The following is a 22,702-nucleotide window of genomic DNA, read 5'->3' as shown; positions in this document are numbered from 1 at the left end:
CCAGTGCTGCATGTATGCACACAAGCATTGCCCCATGCATCCTCTCCAGGATGCCTCACCTGGGCAGATAGGAAGTAAGGCACACAAGATCCTAAGCTTATGGTCATGAGTGGCCCCAGAGGGAGGTCTCTAGGATCACTGGTCCCAGGAGATGCAGGCATGCAGGGTCTCTTCAGAACAGGGGTAAAATGCATAAGCCCAGCTCTCCACCCAGTGGGTGTCTTGCCCTGATGATGTCAGCCATGGCAGACCCATACCCAGACAAGAGATGTGAACAGAGGCTTTCAAATTTTATTCTGAAAATTTTAAGGTAGATATTACATCTCAACACTTTTCAAAGAGCATTAACAAGTATGAAATTACTTTGAAAAAAATTCCTTTTGCTCTGAATACCTCAAAAAATTCATGGAGGAAGTTAGTATCTACCTCTCTCCACAAAACCAATATGTTTCTTGTAGTAATATGCAGAAATAACACTTCAATTTTCAATTTGCAAACAAGGTTTGGAATGCAATAACTATTACTTTGAATACTTGCTTTAATATCTGCTTAAGTCTCCTTTTTCAGATCTACTTTCTTCACCATCTACTGTAGATGAAACATAACTTGAGCTACCATATGCTTCACGAGGAGCAGGGAGCAACCTAGCCAGAGAAGGCAGATTCCTTTGGTCTTTTCTGCCAGCATGCTCATGACCACAAGAATAAGAATCACCACAGCTCCTTGAGTAACTCTCCCAACTTCTGCCATATCTATCTCGTGTATTATAATCATGGCAGGTGCTTCCACTGTAAGATATCCGAGGCCCTTGTGCAGGTGGTGCACCCTGAGAGGTCCCTGCAGGGTTGATAAAACAATACGTTGGATTGCATTTAAACATTTTTACTGCTATCACTAAAGCATGAACTAAAGTACTATTTTGAAATATCTGCTTTCCTCTGCCTTTGTTGACAAGATACTAATTAAGCCTTCAATAGTCAGGTTTTATTTAAAAGAAGTGTAAGAGTAGTATTTGGAAGTTTAACAAATTTAATTCTAAAATAAATGTTGAGTCACATTTTCTGAACATGAACTGAAGTTCTCACCTTCATATCATTCCCTATGCTTTATACTGTTAAGAATACTCAACATTTAAACATGTTATATTTGTGCTTTATAATTTTCCTTAGAATTTCATTAAAACAATGATCTGTTCTATGAAATACAATTATATAACTTACAAATCCATCCTGGACCATTATCATATCCCTGAAATGCATCTCTATAAGAACTTCCACTTGGACCTTCAGAATGATCTCTACCACAGGCCTCACTGTAGCCATCACGATCACTAAATTGAGAAAAAAAAAAAAAAGCTTTTTTTAATGTCAGAATGAACAATTGAATAAATCTATTTGATAAATCAGATAACGTTATAGTACCTATATCCTCTGGAGGAATGTTCATCCTGACTAGAACGACCATAAACACAGTATGCATAGTCTTTAGCTGGTGGAGCATAATCCCTGGTTTCTCGGGAACTTGGATGATTTCTGTGGGCATAAGTTTTAAATTTTCAGCTTCTAATATCCAAAATATAACTAAATTACAACTTAAAAGCAATTAAATTGTCAAACATCTAAATAAATATTACTCCAAACAAAATAAGCAAAAGCCCAAAAAGCACATGGAACAGACACTCATAATCAGTGATTCAGAGAATGCATTCCAAATCCAAAAGGAGATTCCACACTTCACACACACACTGGAAGCACAATAAATTTTACAAAGCAGGAAATAGCAAGTGTTTGAGAGGATGCAGATAAATTGGAGCCCTGATACAATGTTAGTTGGAATGAAAAACTTAAGAAATCTATTTGACAAATCCAGAAAACATTGCATTACCTATATCCTCTAGAGGAATGTTCATCTGGACTAGAACGACCATAATCACGGTATGTATAGTCTTTAGCTGGTGGAGCATAATCCCTGGTTTCTCGGGAACTTGGATGATTTCTATGGGCATAAGTTTTAAATTTTCAGCTTCTAATATCCAAAATATAACTAAATTACAACTTAAAAGCAATTAAATTGTCAAACATCTAAATAAATATTACTCCAAATAAAATAGGCAAATGCCCAAAAAGCACATGAAACAGATACTCATAATCAGTGATTCAGAGAATGCATTCCAAATCCAAAAGGAGATTCCACACTTCACACACACACTGGAAGCACAATAAATTTTACAAAGCAGGAAAGAGCAAGTGTTTGAGAGGATGCAGATAAATTGGAGCCCTGATACAATGTTAGTTGGAATGAAAAACTTAAGAAATCTATTTGACAAATCCAGAAAACATTGCATTACCTATATCCTCTAGAGGAATGTTCATCTGGACTAGAACGACCATAATCACGGTATGTATAGTCTTTAGGTGGTGGAGCATAATCCCTGGTTTCTCGGGAACTTGGATGATTTCTGTGGGCATAAGTTTTAAATTTTCAGCTTCTAATATCCAAAATATAACTAAATTACAACTTAAACACAATTAAATTGTCAAACATCTAAATAAATATTACTCCAAATAAAATAAGCAAAAGCCCAAAAAGCACAAGGAATAGATACTCATAATCAGTGATTCAGAGAATGCATTCCAAATCCAAAAGGAGATTCCACACTTCACACACACACTGGAAGCACAATAAATTTTACAAAGCAGGAAATACCAAGTGTTTGAGAGGATGCAGATAAATTGGAGCCCTGATACAATGTAAGTTGGAATGAACAATTTAAGAAATCTATTTGACAAATCCAGAAAACATTGCATTACCTATATCCTCTAGAGGAATGTTCATCTGGACAAGAACGACCATAATCACGGTAGGTATATCCCCTAGATGGTGGAGCATAATCCCTAGTGTCTCGGGAACTTGGATGATTTCTGTGGGCATAAGTTTAAGCAACAAATTTTAAATTTTCAGCTTCTAATATCCAAAATATAACTAAATTACAACTTAAACACAATTAAATTGTCAAACATCTAAATAAATATTACTCCAAATGAAATAAGCAAAAGCCCAAAAAGCACATGGAACAGATACTCATAATCAGTGATTCAGAGAATGCATTCCAAATCCAAAAGGAGATTCCACACTTCACACACACACTGGAAGCACAATAAATTTTGCAAAGCAGGAAAGAGCAAGTGTTTGAGAGGATGTAGATAAATTGGAGCCCTGATACAATGTTAGTTGGAGTGAACAACTTAAGAAATCTATTTGACAAATCCAGAAAACATTGCATTACCTATATCCTCTAGAGGAATGTTCAACTGGACTAGAACGACCATAATCACGGTAGGTATAGCCTCTAGATGGTGGAGCATAAACCCTAGTGTCTCGGGATCTTGGATGATTTCTGTGGGCATAAGTTTAAGCAACAAATTTTAAATTTTCAACTTCCAGTATCCAAATCATAACTAACTTAAGGCTTAAACAAAATTAAAAGGTCAAACATCTAAATAGATATTTCTCCAAATAAAATAGGCAAATGCCCAAAAAGCACATGGGACAGATACTCATAATCAGTGATTCAGAGAATGCATTCCAAATCCAAAAGGAGATTCCACACTTCACACACACACTGGAAGCACAACAAATTTTACAAAGCAGGAAATAGCAAGTGTTTGAGAGGATGCAGATAAATTGGAGCCCTGATACAATGTTAGTTGGAATGAACAACTTAAGAAATCTATTTGGCAAATCCAGAAAACATTACATTACCTATATCCTCTAGAGGAATGTTCATCTGGACTAGAACGACCATAGTCACGGTAGGTATAGCCTCTAGATGGTGGAGCATAATCCCTAGTGTCTCGGGAACTTGGATGATTTCTGTGGGCATAAGTTTAAGCAACAAATTTTAAATTTTCAACTTCCAGTATCCAAAACATAACTAACTTACAGCTTAAACACAATTAAATTGTCAAACATCTAAATAAATATTACTCCAAATGAAATAAGCAAATGCCCAAAAAGCACATGAAACAGATACTCATGATCAGTGATTCAGAGAATGCATTCCAAATCCAAAAGGAGATTCCACACTTCACACACACACTGGAAGCACAATAAATTTTGCAAAGCAGGAAAGAGCAAGTGTTTGAGAGGATGCAGATAAATTGGAGCCCTGATACAATGTTAGTTGGAATGAACAACTTAAGAAATCTATTTGACAAATCCAGAAAACATTGCATTACCTATATCCTCTAGAGGAATGTTCATCTGGACTAGAACGACCATAATCACGGTATGTATAGCCTCTAGATGGTGGAGCATAATCCCTAGTGTCTCGGGAACTTGGATGATTTCTGTGGGCATAAGTTTAAGCAACAAATTTTAAATTTTCAACTTCCAGTATCCAAAACATAACTTATGGCTTAAACAAAATTAAAAAGTCAAACATCTAAATAGATATTTCTCCAAATAAAATAGGCAAATGCCCAAAAAGCACATGGGACAGATACTCATAATCAGTGATTCAGAAAATGCATTTCTTTTTGGCTTTTTTATACTTTAAGTTCTGGGGTACATGTGCATGACGAGTTAATGGGTGCAGAAAATGCATTTCAAATCCAAAATGAGTATCATATTTCCCACACACAACCTGGAATGGCAGTAAACTTTAAAAAGGAGGAAATAACAAGTGTTTGAGAGGATATAGATAAATTGGAACCCTGATACAATGCTAGTTGGAATGGAAAACGATGCAGCTACTATGGGGAAATGTGGTGGTTCCTCAGGAAAGTAAACATAGCTATCATAGGACCATGCAATTCCACTCATATACACCCAGAATTGGATACGTGTACTCAAACAAATATTGGTGCATAGAAATACTGGGGTGGAAACCACCCAGATAAAATAATGGTTTAACAACCTGTGGAAGGAGTAAAGTGCTATGATGTAAATGAACCTTCAGGACATCACAGATAAACGTCCTGTTGTGTTTGAGCCCCATTAACATTAAATGCCTACAACAGGTGGTTCAGAGGCAGAACACAGATTGGTGTTTGCTAGCAGCTGAGGAAAGGAAGAAAATGGAAGGGAATGCTTAACTGGTAGTTGGAGTTTTAATTTAGAGTGATGAAAATGTTTTGGAACTTGATGGAGGTAGTTGTTGCATGACACAGAATATATTAAACACCACTTAACTATTTACATTGTAATATTTAATTTTGTTATGTGAATTTCATCATCACAAGAAAAAAAATCAATTGTGTTTCTTCATTTTTCCTTTACCTCTCCTTAGATGCATAACCATCATCTCTTCGTGACATATGGTCATTTCTCCAGGAAGAGGTTGGCTCTCTGCATGGAGGACCTCCATAATTCTCTCTTCCACGTGACATGGGACCTTTCATATTAAAATGATGAAACATTTTGTAAAGAACACCAAATCTAAAACACTATTTTCTCTTCTCTCAAACAACTTCTATAATTATTTCTTCTATGACTCCATTCTTCATTTCCTAAATTACTACAGTCATGACACTGAATATTTCGTATGGCTTTGGATAATCCCATGGCTCCCACAAGTCCAGTTCTTCTAATGAAGCTGAAGCCAAACATTAATTCTTAGGTAAAAGTTCATTGGTAATGGTTAATAACTTAGTTATTATTTTACTTTTCATGTGAATTACTGATGACTACTAATAATACAGGAATAACATGTAAAATCATCAAACTAATCATGGATTTTAAAGTTTACATACATTGTCGCTTCTCAGCTGAAGAATGTAAATTTTCCCATGTTGTTCAGTCCAACTCACACACACAAATAAGGCTACCTTTGAATGACTGCACACTAAATGTTTACATAAAAGTTCTCCTTTATCACTAACTGGTTGGCTCTATTTTAAATGTTGACAAATTAAAATGTGCTAGTGAAGATTTTCTAATGATGGCCAAGATTTATTTTTACTGCAATAAGCAATATTATGAAAGGGGTCATTACAACAGTGTTGCTATTTCAAAATAGAAAAGTTTCTCCTTTAATATACTCTTCACCTGCTATTCCTCAGAGGTCAGTCTTTCACCTGTGATACCTTCACTGGCTAATTTTCCAATGGAAATATGTTGGCTTGTATATCCTAAAGTCCATAAATACCTAACTTCACTGATACTCTACATATGAAATGTAAAATTGAAAATGGCAGTTTTCAATTTCCTCCATATTAGGGTGGAGGACTAAGTAAGAATTTTAATTTGTTCCGCTTAACTTCTTTGCTAAGAACTTTTATTTATTGTCTTGTTTTCTTCTGTCCAGTCTGCAGTCTTACAATTCTCCTTCTGAAAAATATTACTTCTATTCAATCCAATTGCTCACCTCATGTTACTTAGTTCTAAATTCTCTCCTCAAATATTTCAAATCTTACACCAAAGATCTTGTGTTAATGTTTAAACATCCTGGTACAATCTCAACTATTGATTTACATCACCCTGTATTTCACAACTCTGCACTTCTGTGATATCCACTAAATTTAAGAATATTGGACTCCTTCACGTCTACCTTTCAAGCCTTAAATTTATTTTAAAATAATATTTAAGCCCAGTGACTCCTTATCTGCTAAATGCTCTTGTAGTTCTTTTGAATCTCCATATAAGCAGTGGGAATGCCTTGCACATATGCATTACTGAGGTGTCAGAAGTTGGATGGCCAGGCTCAGCGGCTCACACTGACTGAGTGTGGAAGGCAGAGGCAGCTGGACTGCTTGAGCCCCGGGATTTAACATCAGTTTTGACAGTGTAGTGAGATCCTCTCTCTAAAAAAATATAGGAAAACAATTTAGCTAGGTATGATGATGCATGCCTGTAGTTGCAGAAACGTGGAAGGCTGAAACAGGAGAATTGCCTGAGCCCAGGAATTTGAGGCTGTCATAAGCCATCATCTCACCAATGCACTCTGACCTGGTAAGAGCAAGACTCCAACCCAACAAAGAAACTGAACAAGCAACTTTTAGACTGGGACACCAGGGGACCACTACCAGGGGACCTAGTAAATGGAAGAATTAATTAGATGAAGAAGCCTCCCATCAAAGAATACTGCTGGGAACTTAGAGGAAAATTAAGGGGAATTTTCTAGCAAACACAGGATTAAAAGGAATGTTGGCCTCACTCTAATCACTTCTTCGATCTGCAGTGAGAAGTTCAAGTATTTCTTCAACATAAATCTGAAATGTACCTAGTGAGACAGAAACTATAATAAAAGCTATCAATCAGTAATTACGTCCATGTATGTGTCACTTCTCTTTTCTTCAACGAACTTAAAGCTAAGCATTCAGGTAAAATAGCTCATTTTAAGTGATACAAAAACTACAGTCTTTCTGTCAGGTAGCATTTACCTTGGCTTCTGATCCAACTATTGCTTCTTGCCATAGCAGAAAGAGCAGATTTTTTAGGAAGAGGACCTCCACCTCTTGAAGATGGACCTCTTTTAACTGGAATGGCTCCCCTAGAAGAACTCATGTTGAGATCAAGAGTGTATTCACCATCATCTGTATTTCAAACAAAATCTTTTTAGTTAACTAACATCACTGTTTCTTAAATGGCTAAGAAGTTTTAGTTGTTTATAAAGATTTTCTACATATTATAATCTTACAAATTCACATCTGTCTAAACCAATAAAATTAATATTTCTATATGAAATCAGTACAGTTCAAGCAATAAAAGTCCATTTAGAAAATCTAGAAAGAAACTCAAGTATCATAATATATTGGTGTGAGAGAGAGAGGTGGGAAAATGGGGAGTGAACAGGGAGTAGAAATCTATCAATAAAGTATCTAAGTATAATATACATAAAAATATTAAAAGAAAAATGATAAATGACTGATTATATCATTCTGTTATGAGGAAACATTTTCAAAGCATATCATAAAGATAAACTAATGGCCGGGCGCGGTGGCTCAAGCCTGTAATCCCAGCACTTTGGGAGGCCGAGGCGGGTGGATCACGAGGTCAGGAGATCGAGACTATCCTGGCTAACATGGTGAAACCCCGTCTCTACTAAAAATACAAAAAACTAGCCGGGCGTGGTGGCGGGCGCCTGTAGTCTCAGCTACTTGGGAGGCTGAGGCAGGAGAATGGCGTGAACCCGGGAGGCGGAGCTTGCAGTGAGCCGAGATCACGCCACTGCACTCCAGCCTGGGAGACACAGCGAGACTCCGTCTCAAAAAAAAAAAAAAATAAAAGATAAACTAAATTCCATTCAAAGAAATTCAAATATTTACAATACCAAGAAGTGACATATCAGGAAAATACATTACCTCTAAAATTTGTTAACACAATACAGAATTCTTAAAATTCCCTTATGAGACATTAATTTTCAGATTAGACTATGCTGAATTTTAATACTTTAAGAATTGCATATTAATTAATATAAAAATATTTTTGTAGATCTACAAAAATATAGCTATATGCCAATTGCCAGATGGTGTTACAGGTTAGAATATATACATTCTCATACATTCTCATGGCAGGGTATAATTGAACCTCACCCTCAAGATCAATGGCGACAAAATAGCCAGGAAGCCACGCATCTTAAAAATGAAGCAAACACTGCAATTTCAACTTTAAAAAACATCTCCAATGAACTACACATCTGGTTATTAAAACTCCAAATTAATTGTTACAGTTTCGAAGTTGGTTAATAGATAATACAAGTTATTTATTTATTTATTTATTTATTTATTGAGATGGACTCTTGCCCTATCACGCAGGCTGGAGCACAATGGCATAACCTTGGTTCACTGCAACTTCCGCCCCCCAGGTTCCAGCGATTCTCCTGCCTCAGCCTCCCAAGTAGCTGGGATTACAGATGCACGCTACCACACCAGGCTAATTTTTTGCATCTTTAGGGGAAACAGGGTTTCACCATGTTGGCCAGGCTGGTCTGGAACTCCTGACCTCGTGGTCCACCTGCCCTGTACTCCCCAAGTGCTGAGGTGACAGGCATGGGCCACCTCACACAGCCAATCCAATAGTTTTATCTTTTTTTTTTTAATACATGGTTTGTTTCTCTTTTATATGTAAAAATAGACCCCTCATTTCTATTGAGTAAATCACTCATAAATATCATTTTCAGTGACTCATCCTCCAGCAAAGATAGATACACACATACCTGTGAAGCAGTGGTTTTTAGACCTTTCCAGAGTCACAGACAATTTTCAGAAATTAAAGCCCTACATTACTTAAATTGAAAATGCTTTATGGCAGGCCAATGTTCAAATTTTCCGTATCAAAATTACAAATCAATAGATTTGCATAGATATTTGCACATGTACACACAAGAAAACAAATATTGCAAAATCAATCTTAAGTATTGAGTTACTTTTTTTCCTACAGGAAACTTTTAAATATTCCACCATACTTTGATAATATAACTGATATGAAATTCTGTGCCCCAAAGTAGAAAACTCTAAAGTATAATGAATTTAAATGAGCTCTGCAGAAAACCTGCTGAGTACGCGCAATCAGCATTCATAAACTCAATTCAGTTTGAAATTTGTGTTACTTCAATGCAACGCTATTACAATTTTAAAGCAAATTTTAGTTATTAGTTCAATCATTCTTATAATACATCTTTAGTACTTAGAAATAATTTTGCTTATCAATAAATTAATCTTCTGTTCATAAAGGAAATAAATAAAATTGAGAAATTTCAATATCTTCAAACTTACTTTCTTTCAGTCCTATGGTTTCATCTTTATATTTTAAAACATTACCCAAGTGTCCTTCATGTGAGGGATGCCACCCTCTTGTTCCTCCACTACTTCCTTTTGCAGATCTCAGACTTCCTGAAGGGCTTCTGTTTCTTGAAGAAGGTGGAGGTCTCCGCCTACCACCACTTTGAAATGATGGTTTCTTGGCTTGTTCTACTTTTATTGCTTTTCCATCCAAAGACTAAAAATATTAAGGAGACTATCAATAACACTGGCACATTTAATGTAAGCATATTTTACAGGCATTTTTAGATCAACTATAGTTCAATTTGAGGTATTTTCTCCCAAAGGAAACGTTTTTCCTCCTAAAATGAACACATCTTTCACAATGCCAAATTTGAGACATTTACTGAGCACATGCCTTCCATTAAAAGATCAAACACAAATTCTATTATTCAAACACCTTGAAAATTTCTCCTTTATTAAAAAAACAAACAAACAAACAAAAAAACAACAACAAAGAAAGATTAACCATCACACATTCTATGGAAGAATGTGGCACATCTGTTTTTTACAATATATAATACACTTCATCTGTGTATTCACATCACTGATTTAAAAGTTTCAGTGTCCCAATGAAACTTGTGTCATTTAAAAAAATGAGGTTACTTTTTCAGTAATTACTCACATTAGTCAATATGAATTGTTTCTTCTTTGATTTGCTAATACTTACATAAAATGTCCCCATATGATTTACAATGCTATATTTACTCTAAAAATGTTTCTGTGAATGTGATCCTTGTTTGATCTCGTTAAGGTTTCCTGCCTTACTCATTTCTTATATTGCCTTAGATGTGCCCCTAAAAAATGACTCTTAATATAGTACTTCATGTAATTTCTCAAAAATGCTTAAATATCCTAATTAATTTCACAATAACATTTTTCACTGTAATCTTGTCTATAGGTCACAGCAATTTTTGGAAACAGTTCAGCTAACAATTTGATTTAAAAATTCCATGGCTTTTATTATTTGGGGGAAGTAAGTCTTAAATTCCTTACAAAACCTCTTGCAGCCACATCGCCAGTTGTTCCTACCTTGAAACTACTATTGTTATTTCTGGGCCCAAAATATTTTCCCTAGATTTGCTCATGGTTGCTTCCTTCCCAGTCAGACAAATTCTGAAGTCAGCCAAAATTCCTTAACCGTTAATTCTCCCTGAAAACTCTAAGAACTTCCTTTATTGGCTGTCTTAACATTTATGTGCATATAACATTCATATTTATTTTAACACAATAAAACATGTGAGATGAAGTAATTTAGAAATAACATTGGCTGGGCACAGTGGCTCACACCTGTAATCCCAACACTTTGGGAGGCTGAGGCAGGCGGATCACAAGGAAAAGAGTTAGAGACCATCCTGGCCAACATGGTGAAACCCTGTCTCTATTCAAAGTACAAAAATTAGCTGGGTGTGGTGGCAGGTGTCTGTAGTCCCGGCTAGTCAGAGGCTGAGGAAGGAGAATCGCTTGAACCCAGCAGGCGGAGGTTGCAGTGAGCCAAGATAACCCCACTGCAATCCAGTCTAGCAACACAGCGAGTCTCCATCTTAAAAAACAAACAAACAAAAACTCTACACAAATTATCTGCTCTTTTGCTTGAAAAACAGGGGGAAGAAAGAAATTATCATAGATTACTATACGTAAGTCAAAATTATCTCCATCACTACCACAAAGCCATGAACCAAAAGCTACTCTCGGTTTCTACCACATCTTAATCTACTAATTTGTAAGAGTGAATAAAACTGTACTCTCTGCTATGTGCCAGGAAGTGTGCTAGATCTAACAGAAATAAAAGCAACTTAGGAAGACTTAAATATGCATTATATACAATTTCACAATCAACAGATTAATATATAGTACAGTGAGTACAAAATACAATATGCAATGAGGAAGAAAATATGAAATCTAAGTTGTTTTTGAAGCATAAATTGTTATTTGTGAGACATACATCAGGAAGGATAATTCTGAAGAAGTCCAAAAAAGCATTTGGGGATAGCGTAAAGACTAGCAGGAGCTATAACCAGATTGGGATAATGTTATTTATTTATTTATTTTGAGATGGATTCTCGCTCTGTCACCAGCCTGCAGAGCATTGGCGTAATCTCGGCTCACTGCAACTTCTGCCTCCCAGGTTCAACTGATTCCCCTGCCTCAGCCTACTGAGTAGCTGGAACCACAGGCACACACAATCATACATGGCTAATGTTTTTGTATTTTAGTAGAGACAAGTTTTTACCATGTTGGCCATTATGGTTTCGTTTTCCTGACCTCGTGATCTGCCCACCTCAGCCACATCCATGGTGGCGTTAGCCACCATGCCGGGCCTCATTAGGATACTGTTATAAAGCAAAAAACTGCTAAAGGGCCCAAAATGGAATGATCTTGACTACAATGTAAAGGAATTCAATAGTTAATAGAATTACATAAAATTTTAAAGCTTTAGTAAGCACACAATAATCCCTAGATTTAAAACTCAACAGGACAAGAGACCACTGGTTGGATTAAAACAAGTCCCCAAACACACTGGGGAAATGAGTAATTGGGTATTCATGTTACATAAATCACTCTAGTGACAGGAAGGAAACGTCCTTAGGAGAAAAGAGCCAGGATGGGGCAAAAATGCCAATTACTTCTTCTGTTATCTGACTTCAATGTTCTCATATTATTTTCTATTTTCAAGGACTTAACATTTAAATATACTTTCTCAAGAATATATTTTCAGAAAATGGGAAAGAATCTTTCCTTCTTGTGAGTTTGTCTAGATGTCTATCCACAGTTTGTCTATGCTCTAAAAGTATTTCCATGAATTGGAAGTCCATTAATAACATTTAATAAATGTTGACTTATTACTTTCATTTACATGAAGGTTCCTTACAACTTTTAAAGCCCTTCAAAACCTTTCAAAATCTATTTACACTCATATTGAAATACAAACATAGAAAAATTATATATTAATTTATACAATGTTAATTCCAATACCCTTCCAAACTACACTTGCATGTATATGACAAAAGAAGAGGACGGCTTCATATGACATTCTACTATCTTCAAAAGTTTAGTAATATTAAAAAGACCTATAAATACTGTTAATTGAAGAACAGAGTTAGAATATTATTAATAAGGGACTCTTACCTTTCCATTCATATCTTTGGCAGCATTCTTAGCATCTGCAGGGTTCTCAAAAGTAATAAATGCAAAACCTCTGGATTTGCTGGTTCGATCCTTTATTAAAAGAACTAAAATATATGAAAAGTTTTTACATTCATATAATGGGCTCACCAAGGTACTAACCATCTGAAAGTTACATCAAACCAAAAAATAATTGCATTTTACATCATTACTATGATTCTTAATACTAAGTCACCCCTGTAGTCAGCCTATTTTATTCCAGTTTGTTCCCTAACTCCACAACATATTTAGTTTTCCTCATATTCCTTTCTAAGTAGTAGGCTATCCTTACCACAGACCCTTAATCTGGTACTATGAGAATTTTCCAAATATCAAATAGATAATTCAAAATAAGAGTTTAAAACTAATAAGGCATTTTAATGTAGGTATACAATGAACTTTGAAAAAAATACATTTTTTCAAAACATACATATATATAAACATACATATTTTAAACATACATATTGAAATATACATATGAAAATACACACAGACACACGGCTTTAAGAGTTACCTTCTGATATGGGACCATGTTTCACAAATACAGCTTTAAGCATCTTTTCATTGGTTTCTCTATTGAGGCCACCAATAAAAAGCTTGCCAGGACAATCTGCTTCTACCATTGTGCTGCAAATGGTAAAACATTATCTATATTTAGATAAAAATAAATAAGCTAAAAAGATAAAATTTTATTACACACTATGTTGAAAACCCAAGTAAAACCCTTCCCGAGGCTGACATCTTTCTAGCATTTGTTACTTCAAATATGTAAAATTTATAACACACACAGCAAAAGGGTCACTAACTTCATGGACAAATGATGCATTTTAGTATGTACCTGATAAAATCTCATTTCTAAAAATTAGATAAGAAAAGCTATCATAATTTTCCTAAGTTGCAATATAAAGAATGCCCCCATTTAAATAATTTTATTTGAAAACTATATTTATGAGGTACAGTGTGATGTTTGTGTATTTTCTTTCTTGAGATGTGTATCTCCCACACTTGAGATGTGTATCAGTGCACTGCTAAGTGCAGCCTCCTCCACCCAGCCTCAACTGATCTTCTCACATCTCAGCTTCCCAGGTAGGTGTTACCAGAGGGGCTTTCTACCAGGTTTGGGAAATTTTTTGTGTTGTTTTAAATAGACAAGGGTTTCCCCATATTGCCCAAGCTGGTATCCAAATCCTGGGCTCAAGTGATCTGCCAGCTTGGGACTACCAGAGTGATGAGATTTCAAGGGTGAACCACCACGCCCAGCATGGTATCTGGATAAAAGACTAAATCAAGCAAATCAAAATGTTTTTGGGAGAAAACATTTTAAATATTTTACCATCTTTTAGTGATTTGAAATACACAATAAGTAAAAGATCCCCAAACCCTGGCCTTCAACCCGTACCTATCTGTGGCCTGAACATAATGCCTGAGGGTGCCCTGTAATACCTGTCTGTAGAGAATGTAACACATGAGGATGACCTGAGGTTGTACAGTTTTAACTGGAAACCATCCTCCCTATTCCCCCGCTGCCCCACCCTGTCCCCGTGGCAGCCCTGCTGCCCCACCTGTCCTCTGTCACACTACCCCTACCGGAAGCCCACCCCCACCGCTTGGGGCCCTGCCGCCAGCCCCCACTCCCAAACGTGTCCACTTGGCCTCCATCTTCCCCTGCGCAACTCTTGTCTGAGGAAAAATTTGTCTTCCACTAAAATGGTCCCTGATGCGAAAACGGCAATATTAAAGGAGCCCATTATGTTACACAGGCTGGTCTCCAACTCCTGACCTCAAGTCATCCTTCTACCTCCGCTTCCCAAATGCTAGGATTACAAGAGTAAGTCAGTGTGCCAGGTTAACAGAAAAACTTAAGCTCCTCCATTTTGTCCCAGTTACCTATCTAATTCCATTTATCTCGATTACACCCACTTATTCGTTTTAAATTATTTACAGTGCCGGAGATACATGAAACATGTTTCAAATACTGTCATACAAGAAAGGAGACAATTACAGGCTTTACAGAGGCAAACTTAAACTGAGGTTATTTATGTCCCCGTATTTCTACGTACACGAAAGTAACACAATTTATGTCAAAATTTGATAATTCCTTCCAAGCAAATCAAACACGTGACATGTGCTAACTAAAAGTGTAAGTTTTTCATCTTAGGGGTTAAGTATATTGCCTGTATTTTGAATGATGACGAAATTCACAGAGAAAAACCGCTTTAATAAAAAATGCCCATGAAAACAATGGCGCCTTAGCACCATCTCCCACAGCTTGTCGGACACATTAGGCAGTTAAGGCAGAATCCTCAAGAAAAATCAATGACTTTAATAAAAATGAGTTTCTTAATAGCACTGAGGTGTTCTCTCCCCACTGTCTCCTCCCGTAATTCAACACCCACACATAGAAAACCCACCCCCTTTTATAGACAAAATCCCGAACCTTCGCTTTCTATTCTTGCCGAGAGACCAACCTGTCCAGAGAAACAGAAAATACAGGAACTTTTCAGTAGGACGAACAGCCTCAGAGTCGCCCGGCCCTCAGGTCGTATGCTTCCGACTTCGAGACACCACAGTCCCAACTGCAGGAAGTACAACCAGAGCTGGCCCGAGTGAGAAGCACGCCGAAGCCTCGCCGGAAATCCCGCCTACCTCCACCGGCCAATCATAGGGAGGGCGGTGGCCGTCGGCCAATTATTGCGAAGGCTGTAGGCGCCTCAGGAGGCGCGCTGCTCCTGGTTGGCCTGTAGCTGCATCCTCTCGCGGTTGCTCCTCTGATAAGCTATGTCTGCCTTAATGCCAGGTAGTAGTGAATTCAGTCACGCGTAGACTGTGAGCCCTTTGGAATTGTGGGCGTGGAAGACCTACACCCTAACTGACATCTTGAGTGTGGCAAGACATTAACCCACAGGGAACAAAACATCTCACTTCATTAGGCAGGTTAGGCTGATGGGACTGAATACTGCAGATCCAAAGGGGAGAGGGAGGGACCAGCGCTACCTGCTGGGGCAAGGGTGGTGACAGTGGATTGGCGGGGAGTGGGACAGGGTGGGTGCGTGGGACTAAAGTCTACTGGTACGTTGCTCAGGTGGAATTCGTCTGCACCAGAAGCTGAAATCCTGCAAGGATTCTCTCAGGTCTAGGCAAATACAGACTCCGAGTTCCATGCTTCCTCCCTGAGCATGCTGTACTCATGGTAGCATTACAAAGGGCCTCTCGTCCTGTGCCGTGGGCACACGGGAGGACAACCACCATGGTCGCCAATCCAGTGATCCATGTGCACTGCCTTGCTGGTGCAGAGGCTCTCGCAAGCACAGCGGTGGCCGTGGTGCCTGCTAGCGGAGCGGTGGAAATCATGGCCTCGACCTCCGACTCCAGGGCTACTGTGCGCAGCTAATCCTGCTGGGTATCTGGGCCCCATAGCGAGTGTGACAGGCTATGGGCCCTGGGGGGCTCCCCAGGAACCCTGTATCCACGTAGGTGTGGGACGTGGTTCTCAGTAGGGCGAGGCCTGCGGGCCTGAGAGCTGTCCCCAGAGGCGAGGGGTGCTGAGGTCGTGGGGTGGCATGCACAGACTTTACTCTGTGGGAGCCTCAAGGAGGGCATCATGTTAAGGCTGGAGGCTGTGCAGAAGAGGGCAGCCTGTGCACAGAGCAGGGAGAAACGGAAGAGGCATGCTAGTGGGGAATGACATCGTGGCAGAGATGGAGGTGGTGGCCAAGGAGGATGCCAATGTGGAGTGGCAGTAGGAGGACCTGCAGGCACAGCCTGGCCCTGCCCCAGTACACCCAGGCCAGCAACTGACTCTTGACGTCTTTCACTTGGAGCTGGGCTATGTGAATGTCCCAGGCCGCAGGGCATCCCTGGCTTCTGGGCCAGAGCCATATCCTTGCAGTTGCCAATTCGGGATGGCAGGCAGCAGAGGGTGGGCGCCAAGCTCCCTGGAGCAGGGTTGGAGGAAACAAAGTGGTAGGCGCTGGGGATCAGCCAGGATTCAGGGCATGGGGGACAATGAGGGGAACCAAGAACAGCCTCATGCAGATAGGAGGGCAGCTTAATTGCAGGTGCCCTGAGGGCATGTGCTAGGGACAGGAAGCCAAGCACAACACTCACAAGGGAGAATAGCAGCGCAAAGGACCCTTCATAACAGCAGAAAGTTGAAGAACACCTTTCGCTGGGAAACTCCCATGAGGAAGGGGAGTCTGCATGTCCATGCCAGCCATGGAACTTCCCTGCTTCCCATGCCTGTGTCCAGCAGGCTTACCCCAGAAACACAAGGTGCTCAAGACTTGGGTTCATGGTGCAGGGGGCTGCTGTCCTCAGCAACAGGCACCATCTCCCCAGACACGATTTCTTCCCTTTGTCAGCGCTACACCCAAAGATGTTTAGGCCCTGAGCATATATAACCTCCATTGAAACCACTCAACCCCCATGGGGAGAGCCAGGCACAGCCCTGCAGCTACTTCTACCGGCAGTGATTCCCTCTGGTGGAGATGCCCACCCCTAAAGGAGACCAGGAGAAGGAGAGACCGCACACCTGGACAGCAGCAGAGCCTGTCCAGCATCCAGCACATGAGGGCCTCCTGTAGCTCAGGAACACTGAGCAAGTAGCCGCCTCACAGCACAACACCCCACCCCCAACCACCTTCCCACTTCTGAGACAGCCCCTAGTCACAGCAGGTTGTCTGGGCCTGCCTCCACCCACCGCCAAGACCACCACAGCCATGAGTGTGCCCCCCATGCAAGATAGAGACAGAGGACCTGGAAGGGAGGGTGCCAGGCTAAAGGCCTGGGGGATACCCTGCCCACACTCTGCATGCTCTTGCAAAGTTGCAGGGTGTTTCCTTGCATGCCCACTCAATCATCTGGCAGCTCTTTGGCCAGAGGCAGATTGTGTGGCACACCCAGATGTTGGCCAGGATCACAAATGATATGAAGTCCTGCTGAGCTACGTGATGGATATGCAGGTCAGGCTAAGAAGCCTGGGTCTGTGGGAGGGGTCCAGTGTCTGGGTCAAGTTGAGGTACCCCTGGGACCTGGGGGTGTCTCAGTGGGAGAGTTGGGAAGGAGAAACGCATGCTTCACCCCAGCTAGCAGGTCACCTCACCCCAGCTACATGAAATGGTCCTTTGAGTATGTCCTGTTTCTCCTTCTTGGCCAGGTAGGTGGAGGAACTCAGCCATCCCAGGTACTGGCAGCAGGATGAAGTTTTCCTTTCATCACAACCTTTACTTCCACAAGACATGACCATTCAGGAGTATTGTGTTGGATCCTTGGTAAGGAGTGCCTCCCAGCATGGTAGGGGAACTGGTGTGTGGGAGGGTCAGCCTGGCTTGAACCTTCCTGACTGACTTCTCTGTCTCCAGGATACAGAATGTCTCATTCCACTGCAGTCCAGTGGTTATGGGATCATGAAGGTCAAGCCTCCAGGTGCAGGCAGTAAAGCTGCTACCTTAGCTTGCTCAGCTGGTTGGCTGACCATGACTAGCCTAGGTTCTGGCAGGATTGCAGAGGTGGGCACTGAGGTGGTACATCATGGGAAAGGCTCCTGCTGGTTGTTCTTTGGCCTCTGGGGAATTGACTTTGAGCCATGACCTGACCTAACCTGTACCCACTTCTGAAGTCCCCCACATCATCAGCCAGAGCCTGTGGCTCAATCACCTGCAGTACTTCCCAAGGGAAGGAGGCCATTAGAGAGTGAATAGAGAGGCCATTAGAGAGTAAATAGGAGGCCAGGTAAGCAGTCTAGGTCTGGTAACTGAGAGGCCTTTGATTCTTGGAGTTGTGCCCCACATGGAGAACCCAAGCCTTAGGAAGGTGACTGCAATGAGCAATCCCAGGTCATCTAAGGGCTGGTGGGGAAATGGCCATCAGGGAACTGTAACACCCACTTTTTAGGATTGGGGCACCTTAAGCCACCTAAGAGGAATAAGTGTCTAAGGTCAGTGGATGAGAAGCAAGGCTCAAGGCATAGATATCTCATCATCCTTCACTAGTTGAGGTCTGAGGCCAGCTGCCACTTGGTGCTCAGTTTGGGCTCAACTAGGGCCCTCTCACCCTCCATGCAGATGTCCTCCCAAGGCCCATCTCTACATTGTCCCTGATGGGCTGTCCCAGGCCCATCATGTTCTGTTACAATGACCCCAGGTTTCCCTGACATGCTTTCTGCCTTGTGCCATCATCACTCACACTACCCTGCTCCCCCAGACAAGAAAGGCCACTACACAGGGAATCTGGAGGACCACTGGGCCCTGTGAGACACTGGGCTAACAGGGGAAGAAATGTGAAGAGATTGCAAAATGGCTGGGACTTTCAGTATGCACTCACTACTTGAGTAGTGGTGTGGACACCCCGTGTTACTTATCATGATGTAGACCTGCTTTGTTACATCCCCTAATATTAATATGGAAGTTATTTTCTTAGAATAGTGAAACAATTAGTACAAAGAAATACTATTTGTTCAGATTTGTATGGAAATACTACAGACATGTCCATTTTCCATTACAGTTCTTATGTGAGACTTGAAGTGTTTATTGAGTTTTAAGATACATTTTGATCTACTCCTGGCCATTTTTGTGATCATGTTTGTAGTGTAGAGACATAGAATCCAGGAAAGTTTTGAGTGACTTTCAGCTTCTTTTAGAGTACTTGTAAATTTAAATTTTTTTTCTCTGTGAGTCTCTTCAGTTTATTATTTGTTATATGCAAGGTGATAAATTTGTTTTCTTATTTTCCTCTTGTGGAATCTTTGTTTTAAAGTACTTCTTTTTCTGTTAGATATGGAGTTTGACTATGAGTACTTTTTTTAGCACAAAATTTTTATTTTCATTTGTTTTTTGGGGGGGGGGTGTGTGTGTGTTTTGAAAAGGAGTCTTGCTCTGTCACCCAGGCTGGACTGAGTGGCAGGGTCTTGGCTCACCTCAACATCTGCCTCCGAGCTTCAAGCAATTCCCCACCTCAGCCTTACGAGGAGCTGGAATTACAGGTGCATGCCACCATGTCGAGCTAATTTTTGTATTTTTCATTGAGACTAGGTTTCACCATATTTGCCAGGCTGGTCTCCAACTCCTGACCTCAAGTGATCCACCCGCTTTTGCCTACCAAAATGCTGGGCTTACAGACATGAGTCACCATGCCTGGCCTCATTTATTTGTTTATGTATTTGAACCTTGTTCTATTTTTTCATGTACACATATTTTAGAGATATGAAAATAATATATTTTATTTACTCAATGTAATTTAAAAAGTAATGTTTTTATTCACTAAATACAGTATTGTGAATAGGTTAAACCTTTGTATAGTATTGTCTTTCTCTCTTTCACAAATTCTTCAATAACTCTGATACCATTCCCCCCTACCCCACCCCCAAGGAGAACATGCAGATAGTTCCAAAAAATTGTGGAAGTGAGTGGGTATGAAAATATAATTTGAAGGCCTGGCCAGGTGGCTCATGCCTGTAATCCCCACACTTTGGGAGGCCAAGGCTGGTGGATTAGCAGATCTCAGAAATTAAAGACCAGCCTGGTCAACATGGTGAAACCCCATCTCTACTAAATATTCAAAAATTAGCTGGGCATGTTGGCAGGTGCCTGTAATCCTAGCTACTTGGGAGGCTGAGGCAGGAGAATTGGTTGAACCCAGGAGGCGGAGGTCACAGTGAGCCAAGATCTGACCACTGCATTCCAGCCTGCATCACAAGAGCAAAACTTTGTCTCCACCACCCTACCCAAAAAAAGAAGCTTGAAATTTACATAAACATAATTATCTTAAAAGTCAACATAATTTTAATTTTATTGTAGTCATCAGTTTCAGACGTTATTTTGGTGAAGTGATTACAGAAATCAGGAAAATCAAGGCCTGATGATAATAGTTAAATTAACCACACTCCAGAAGCCCAAATCTGAAAAGCAAAGATGTTTCTGATATAACAGCCCAAATTCTGCATTTCTTCTGTATTGGGCAGTGTAATATTGCACATATGAAAAACAAATGCAATGTTAAATAAAAAGTAATGGGATTAAGAGGACTCATTGATTAGTAAGTTAAAACAACAAACAAATAGAGAAGGAAAGAAAGAAAATGATAGAAAATATACTGTCTATTGATTTAATTCAGAATAACTTTCATTTTTGTTTATTAGCGTTAAATAGTACCATTAATGTAATATAATTTTTTGTATTATCTTCTAACACATAAGTGGTTTTTATTTTGTATATTTGGAAACCTGATCAAATATTCTTTATACATTTTATTTTTTCCCAAATTTGCTTCCTAATAGCTAGCTAAATGCTAGTTGCCTGAATAGCTCTAAGTAGTTTGTCTTTTCCTATTAATTTTAATATGAACTTGGTGTGTATTTTGTTGACATCTTTATTAAATCTACAGGTGTTGAAGTTGTTCACATCTCAGTCATGGATTCTCTTGGGTTTTCTCAAGCTTAAAATACTCTTTCTATGCTGACTATTAAGAAATTCCCAACTTCAGGCCAGATCTTTTTTCTGATCTTCAGATTTGGCATATCCAACTGCATGCCTTATATCTCCACATACCAAACCCAGACCTGCATTTCATCCCCCAAACATGTTTCTTCCTACAATATTCCACTATTTCAGAAATTCACAGCACCAAGTATCCTGTATTTCAAGCTAGAAATGTACAGGATGATCCTTGAGGCAGGCTTTTTTCAATGACTCTTCATCATGTACTTCCAACTCTTCACAGGTTATGTGTCCTCTCCGAGAATTGTATAGTCTTAGTAAATAAAGACTGGCCCCTAAGTACCTTCAATCATCCACTCTTTTTTTTTCAATTCATGTCAGTTTCTCTACAGAACAGCTGGAGCTCTGCAATGTCAATGTTGGAGTAAGTACCATTCTCTACCAGTATTACTATTTTATTTATCACGAGATAAATGTTCCTTAAAAATACCCACACGAAGTTATATTAAATAACACAATTAAATGATGTCTTTGTTTTATAGAAAAGTACAAGGCAAATAGAATCAATTGTTATTATGTGATCTTTATAACTACAGATATAGGTACTAGATATCTTAGACCCCACTTCATACATCTGAAATTTGGCTCTCAAAATCATTAACTTATTTTAAAGTCTATTCCAGATTACAAAACTACCTCTTTCCACAATATTGTGCTATCTAGCTTTAAGAACCGTCTGATGCTCTGGAGGCTGAGGCAGGAGAATGGCATGAACCCGGGAGGCAGAGCTTGCAGTGAACCAAGACCATGCCGTCGCACTCTAGCCTGGGTGACACAGCGAGACTCTGTCTTACAAAAAAAAAAAAAAAAAAAAAAAAAAAAAAAAAAAAAAAGAACTAGCTGATGAATCATTAGCAATAAAGAATGTCGTTTTCTTCAACACCTCCTAGCTGAGCCAAAATCTAAATTATCTGTGGAGATGTCGTTATGTGCAATTTCACTAAAACTTTTACAACTGTAACCACAGTTATGCTTCAGTGGCATACTTGTTCATCCAATACCTGCACACCTGCTTTAACACAGAAAAATTAACTCTTATCATTACAGACAATGACATCTGAAGACACTTTCCAATCTTCCATGAATATATGAAATTCAAAATGTCAGAACAGTCTCCAAATTGTCAATGTAATCTTGGTAGCAGTGGATCATTTACAGAAGGAAATTTTGCCCAGTGGTCAAATATTTTTGTCAAATACTGCTATTTTATAGCCATACATAGCATCAACTGACACATGGTCTATAGCTAGAAATAGTATCCAAAGAAAATGTTCAAAAATAGGT

The 22,702-nt window shown here is 39.4% G+C and overlaps 1 protein-coding gene and 1 long non-coding RNA gene across 6 annotated transcripts; one reads left to right on the top strand and one right to left on the bottom strand.

Annotated features, from left to right (window-relative positions):
* Positions 1 to 271: 271 nt before the first annotated feature.
* LOC139360964 (RNA-binding motif protein, Y chromosome, family 1 member F/J-like) lies at positions 272 to 15,534 on the bottom strand. 5 transcript variants are annotated; one of them, XM_071089476.1, is made up of 15 exons: positions 15,395 to 15,534; positions 13,441 to 13,553; positions 12,891 to 12,994; positions 9,717 to 9,939; positions 7,383 to 7,535; positions 5,281 to 5,395; positions 4,239 to 4,349; positions 3,763 to 3,873; positions 3,287 to 3,397; positions 2,811 to 2,921; positions 2,348 to 2,458; positions 1,885 to 1,995; positions 1,422 to 1,532; positions 1,221 to 1,330; positions 272 to 837 (listed from the first exon to the last, which is right to left on the bottom strand). In XM_071089476.1, the coding sequence occupies exons 2-15, from the start codon at positions 13,547 to 13,549 to the stop codon at positions 539 to 541; spliced, it is 1,890 nt and encodes a 629-aa protein (XP_070945577.1). In that variant the 5' UTR covers positions 13,550 to 13,553; positions 15,395 to 15,534; the 3' UTR covers positions 272 to 538. The 5 variants fall into 5 exon arrangements, with proteins under 5 accessions (XP_070945577.1, XP_070945579.1, XP_070945578.1 ...); XM_071089478.1 differs by having other exon boundaries at positions 9,762 to 9,939; XM_071089477.1 differs by having other exon boundaries at positions 15,364 to 15,517.
* A 108-nt stretch (positions 15,535 to 15,642) lies between these two features.
* LOC139360981 (uncharacterized) lies at positions 15,643 to 21,782 on the top strand. The gene is made up of 3 exons (XR_011618549.1): positions 15,643 to 15,860; positions 18,082 to 18,196; positions 21,740 to 21,782. It is a non-coding gene; the product is annotated as an uncharacterized lncRNA (long non-coding RNA).
* The last annotated feature ends 920 nt before the right edge of the window (positions 21,783 to 22,702 follow it).

Source organism: Macaca nemestrina, chromosome Y (genome assembly GCF_043159975.1).
Source record: "Macaca nemestrina isolate mMacNem1 chromosome Y, mMacNem.hap1, whole genome shotgun sequence".
Lineage (NCBI taxonomy): Eukaryota > Metazoa > Chordata > Mammalia > Primates > Cercopithecidae > Macaca > Macaca nemestrina.
This window is presented reverse-complemented; position numbering and strand designations above follow the sequence as displayed.

Bases quoted from the DNA above. Each gene is read 5' to 3' on its own strand.
- LOC139360964 (XM_071089476.1), bottom strand. From the start codon at position 13,549: ATGGTAGAAGCAGATTGTCCTGGCAAGCTTTTTATTGGTGGCCTCAAT. The intron at 4,350-5,280 runs GTAAAGGAAAAA...TTATGCCCACAG, and splicing joins GGTTATGCATCTAAGGAGAG to AAATCATCCAAGTTCCCGAG. The intron at 838-1,220 runs GTAAGTTATATA...TCAACCCTGCAG, and splicing joins TAATGGTCCAGGATGGATTT to GGACCTCTCAGGGTGCACCA.